Source organism: Periplaneta americana, chromosome 11 (assembly GCF_040183065.1).
Source record: "Periplaneta americana isolate PAMFEO1 chromosome 11, P.americana_PAMFEO1_priV1, whole genome shotgun sequence".
Classification (NCBI taxonomy): Eukaryota; Metazoa; Arthropoda; class Insecta; order Blattodea; family Blattidae; genus Periplaneta; species Periplaneta americana.
Window position 1 is genome coordinate 150,212,743 of NC_091127.1, and position 6,000 is coordinate 150,218,742.

The 6,000-nt window shown below is 33.7% G+C and overlaps 1 protein-coding gene across 4 annotated transcripts in view; it reads right to left on the reverse strand.

The window, feature by feature from the left end:
* The window catches only part of Rbcn-3A (rabconnectin-3 alpha), a 190,436-nt gene extending 185,082 nt beyond the window's left edge, over window positions 1-5,354 (reverse strand). For 3 of the 4 annotated variants that reach the window (XM_069840227.1, XM_069840225.1, XM_069840224.1), the window contains exon 1: window positions 4,814-5,354. In XM_069840227.1, coding sequence (XP_069696328.1) covers window positions 4,814-4,900 — 87 coding nt within the window. In that variant the 5' untranslated portion in view covers window positions 4,901-5,354. The remainder of the gene's footprint in view (window positions 1-4,813) is intronic. The other variant, XM_069840226.1, reaches the window with a different exon arrangement.
* Window positions 5,355-6,000: the final 646 nt, after the last annotated feature.

Genomic DNA, 6,000 nt, shown 5'->3' on the forward strand with positions numbered 1-6,000 from the left:
GATCTTTGGAACATGATATTCTATATGGCTTCCTTCAGTACGCCTAAACACATGCAAGAGCCAGGGCACTGGTATTAAATAGGTCATGACATCTTCCTTTCGAATCCATTGCTATTTGCCAAAATATAATCAATACACAGCTTTACCAATGCTGTACAGCCTCTGCAGTGGGTAATTAAATGCAGTAAGTTAAATAACGAAAACCTTAAGCAATTTAAGATCGTTACACATTGTTGATACAATTTACTGGGATTATTAAATTAATCGAAATTCATTTCAGAGTACTAATGAAGTTTCAAATCATGTAAAGTATGAAGTGAAAGGAAGAAATAGCAACTGCAAAAAAGGAGAAGCTGCAAATAGAACAATTTCATTAAATTTTCTCTCTTTTAAGTCAGAATTGGATACTTTCTAAATTATATTTAATAAAGAGGATATAATCCAGTCCTACTTTAGTCTTAATTTATTACATTTTTATGGCATAGCACTGACATTGCAAAGCTGAATATGCTTTTATGGGTATAGGCTAACGCAACTTAATCTTTTACTTACAAAATATTACAAAGTTATAATGTGTACACATTATAACTTTTGTGCTTCATCTCCATAACAGATTTTGTACTATACAGGATTGTCATTATGGTGAAAACATTGGTGTTTTAGCCTATATTGGATGTCACACAATCCAGAATGTTTCGTAGTTCGAATACAATTTTATTTGTGTGTCCCAAAATTAAAGAGAATACATCAAAATGTTTCCCAATTTATTTCAGGATGAATCTAAATCATTGATTAAATGGCGACCTTACTCGTGTTAATTACGTAAGCATCACCATTTGGGATGGTGTCAAGTAGCACCGAAACAGCAGTAAGCCGCACATGCTTACATAATTAACACGAGTAAGGTCGCCATTTAATCAATTATTTATATTCAAGTGTTAAAAGTAGTGTACGAAAGATTCAACATGGAGAATCTAAATCGTTACGAACTGCACAGAAGAGGCATATGTCCAATAAGTGAAGTATGAAATTGGGCAAGTGCTTTGCTTACTCACACTACTAAGTTGGACAAGATTATAAATACAGTAAGATTTTTTCCTTCATAAACTTCAAGAAGATCCTTCACTGCAAATATCCATACTAGTTGTAAATGCCGTATGTATTTTCTTGCTCTTCCAATGCAGGCTCATAGAAATACGGTATTGACTTACAATGTAGGCCTAAATGGATTTTTGTCATCGATTTTGCAGAATAATAAGAGCAGAGTACCGGTACTGGTATTAAAAAAAAGAGTAGGCCTACAGATTCGAGATGGAAAACTAAAATAACAGAGATCACAGATGCTAAAGATTAAAAATATAAAGCTTTCTTAACATTAAAACTTTAAAAATTGTTGGCCCACCTTAATGACAGATGGTCCCGTTTCGACATATTTTAATTTTAAGAAAGTTTCATATTTTTATACAAGTGTTAAAGTGAACAACTATTTTTTTTTTTTTGCATATCTATTCCACCGGATTTCAACGATTCATAATTGCGCAATAACTATTTGTAAATGCAGTTTCATGATAGCTATTATGTAAAAGGTCATAAGAAAATAATTGTTTCATATCTGAAAGGGCTGTATACGCTGCAAAACAACCTTCATTTTAGACTAATTTAATTTAATATATTACCATTTTAAATGTGTACATTCATTAACGTTTTATCTCACGTTTCATATTTTATATTTTAATACAATATGGTTAATGTAATCCATTGCACATCATATAACAGTTCAATAGAGGTAATAGTGATCTGGAGATGGTTTACAAAACCGAAAACGTTCATCAAGTAGAATGAAATAAAAATATCACATTATTATAGCTTATAAGTTTATGACGGACTTAAAGAAAATATTGTTAAATGAACAACAAAGACGAATGCTAAAGATTAGGGTGATAAGGAAGATGTGAAAGATGGGACAATCGCGAAGATCCCGGAATGAGTACCTTCCCACTCAAAGAAGACGAGGATGAAAACCAAGAAGAACATGGGAAGAGGAAGTGGATAAAGGGAAAAGACAGACGAGGGAAATCAGGAAGACAGTTTCCACGACTGCAGAGTAGCTCATAAACAAACAAATTAGGAACCAAATCCCTGTTTCTGAGGTTATAAGAGTTAGGGCCTATATAATACCGTGCAAAAATGTACCAGGCCCGTAACAATGACAAGCTAAGTAGTCAGCACTTACCTGTCATATAATATAGGTCTAATATAATCCCTGCTAGAATATGTACTACTAAACTGCAAAAATACACCCACTAAAATAAGCTAAGCAGGAATATAAGCTCTAACCCATCTTCCTGCTAAGACAGGTCTACTTATTTGTTCTCTGTACAAAATTGTACTCCACAGTACACACAATAACATAGACCTACTCAAAACAATTATCAACTCATCTGACAAAATGTCAGTAATAATTGTGACAGCTTAAAGAATAAAGTCGTAAAAAATCCATATATTCTATGAATAAATAATAACGAAACAGAATCGATTTGCGATTCTTAAATCACACTAGTTCATAAAGGAAAACGATTTCTTTAGGCAGCCTACTGATTGTTATGCAGTTATAGATTCCCATGTTAAGTTCATTCTGAGCAACCATTTTTAAATGACACAGAAGTAACTTACTTATATATCTTACGGTATATTTTTTAATTAATCCGATCATAACTAACCTTCTTTGCTAAGCTATATCAGTGAAGGCTTGTAAAAAGATGGATAAGCTTTGATTTAGAAATATGTCAGAAGGTTACAAGTTATGGGTATTAAACACTGAAGGCCTATAATCTCCTTATCAGAGATTACTTCAGATTACATAAATTACATTAACTTATTTTGATTTAATTTGGTTTATATATATATACACCATCACCTTTACTTTTTAACTTCACTCTGGAATATACCATTAGGAAAGTTCAGGGTAACAGATAGGGTTTGGAATTGAACGGGTTACACCAGCTTCTTGTCTATGTGGATGACGGGAATGTGTTAGGAGAAAATCCACAAACGATTTGAGAAAACACGGAAATTCTACTTGAAGCAAGTAAAGTGATTGGTTTGGAAGTAAATCCCGAAAAGACAAAGTATATGATTATGTCTCGTGACCAGAATAATGTACGAAATGGAAACATAAAAATTGAAGATTTGTTCTTCGAAGAGGTGGAAAAATTCAAATAACTTGGAGCAACAGTAACAAATATAAGTGACACTCGGGAGGAAAAACACAGAATAAATATGGGAAATGCCTGTTATTATTCGGTTGTGAACCTTTTGTCATCTAGTCTGCTGTCAAAAAATCTGAAAGTTAGAATTTATAAAACAATTATATTACCGGTTGTTCTGTAAGGTTGTGAAACTTGGACTCTCACTTTGAGAGAGGAACAGAGATTAAGGGTATTTGAGAAAAAGGTTCTTAGGAAAATATTTGAGGCTAAGAGGGATGAAGTTAGACGAGAATGGAGAAAGTTACACAACGCAGAACTGCACGCATTGTATTCTTCACCTGACATAATTAGGAACATTAAATCCAAACGTTTGAGATGGGCAGCGCATGTAGCATGTATGGGCGAATCCAGAAATGCATACAGAATGTTAGCTGGGAGGCTGAAGGGGAGAAAGACCTTTGGGGAGGCCGAGAAATAGATGGGAGGATAGTATTAAAATGGATTTGTGGGAGGTGGGATATGACGATAGAGACTGTATTAATCTTGCACAGGATAGGGACCGATGGCAGGCTTATGTAGGGAGACAATGAACCTGCTGGTTCCTTAAAACCCATTTGTAAGCGCACACGCACGCACACACTAATGATGTTACTATGATAACATGAGCTTTGTGAAAGCTATCCGATAGTTAATGAAGTTTTGTAACACGCTACACTTCAGCAGAATAAATATGAAGTTTAAGAAATGAAGCCCCATATTATTAATCACAAAGAGTACGGTACGTACCTCTTTATGTTATTCTGACAAAAAGAAGCATATTAGGCCTAATTAGAACAACTCTTGGTGTACTTAGAAAAAAGATATAGACTTCATTGAATCAAAATAATTCAAATACATCTCCGTAATACTATAGTTACTTATACAATTTCGTGATCTGAACAAAATTTTTCATATGACAGGCCACACAACATATTAGGTTAGGGATTGTTTTAACCTGGCATGCGCTTTCGCTATTGCTCAAATAATACCTATACAAACATAAACTTATTATATATATACAGTATAAACAGGCCTATATTTGCATCTAGCCTATGACATATTTAAATAGCATACAGCCTACTGTAATCACATATGTTGTGAACATATTAAAACCAACAAGGTTCCACTTAAAGAAATTAAGAGTAATTACAAAAATGTAATAGTGGTTCATATTTAATATTACACTATTCTCAAATTAAATTCCTAGGCAAAATGTATAACTTAATTAGTTTACAGTAGGCCTATAGTAAAAATAATTTACATGTTGACTTATATTGAAATTCACCGTGTAAATTATTTAAACATCTTGTAATGGTTTCACCATTAATGCAAACTTAATGATTTTGTTCTAAAAATTATTCATCAGTCTCTCGTTATTCAAAATAAAATAAAAACATAAACATTTAGAACTGTCAAGAAATCTGATCGCAAGTCTGGATGACAAATGTCATGCATAATGTTTCCATACATAGGCCTAACCTAAGTATCCGCACACATATTCCTGTAGTTTAATGTTACATATATTTGAAGTAATAAGTGAAAAGGAAAAATAATTTTAAACATACCGTAAATGGTATGCCTTCAACACTTCCCACAGCAAAGCAGCGATCGCCAGCGTTACAAGCACCACTTAGAATTTGATGACAATTCATTTTTCAGCAATTGCATATGAAAACTGATGTTAATAGGAATGATGAGAAAGTGTTAATGTGTCCTTTGATGCAATAAAGTGTGATTAAACATCACCATAATATACTTTTTCTCATTTCCAACACAACTATATCAGAAGCCATTTTCTTGACTCCTGGACAATATTTCTTTGGAGTGGATGTATTACACCAAGGAAGTCGCTGCGACGCACGGAACGGTTCAACAAAGAATCCCGTGATCCCACAATGCCTATCCTATATCAAATGAAAACGTCCAAAGTTCATATCCTCTATGCATTCACTAATAAGAGCAAAATCAATAAAGTGTAGAGCGAAAATATCCATAATCAGAGCTTAACTTCACATGTAACGTCTTCTAGAGCAAAATATTATAGTTTCTGAATATTGCAGAAATGTCATGCAGCTCCACTGCAGATTGGTGGGCGTGGTCATGTGTTCCTATAATCACAGCAGAAGGAAAGCGCCTCGAAAACAGAATCACTGAAGTCCTTTACATGGATAGACTACAATTTTGTTAATGAAGCCATATCGTCCAGTGTCGCCAACTCAGCGGTTTTCCCGCTAAATCTAGCTTTTTTAGATAACCGTCTCGCAGGTAAAATTATATTATAACGCTTAGAGTGAATACTAGCGGTTTTTAATCTTTAAAGTTTCTGAAATGAAATTTATATTATCGTTATTGTTGTTTTTGCAAGTTTAATACCGGTCATTCGCCTAATAAAATGTAAGTGCGACGACATTGTAAATAAACGTTAAAAAAAATCGAACGAGACATTCCTAAAATACCTTGCAAATACCATTTTTTAGTATCGAGTACTGGAAATTAGATATGATTACTGGGAGAGCCATAATTATGTCCACCCAAATTCGCCCAAAATACATACCTTACTTATATAATAAAATCGATGTGCGTGAATGAAGAACACTGCCATATTTCGTGAATTAGACGTATTTGAAGGAGAAAATGGAGGAGGTTTCAGTGTCGCCAACATAGTAATAATACTACACACCTACTCTAACCTAACCTAACCTCTCATATAATACTACACACCTAACCTAACCTAATCTGTAACATAATACAC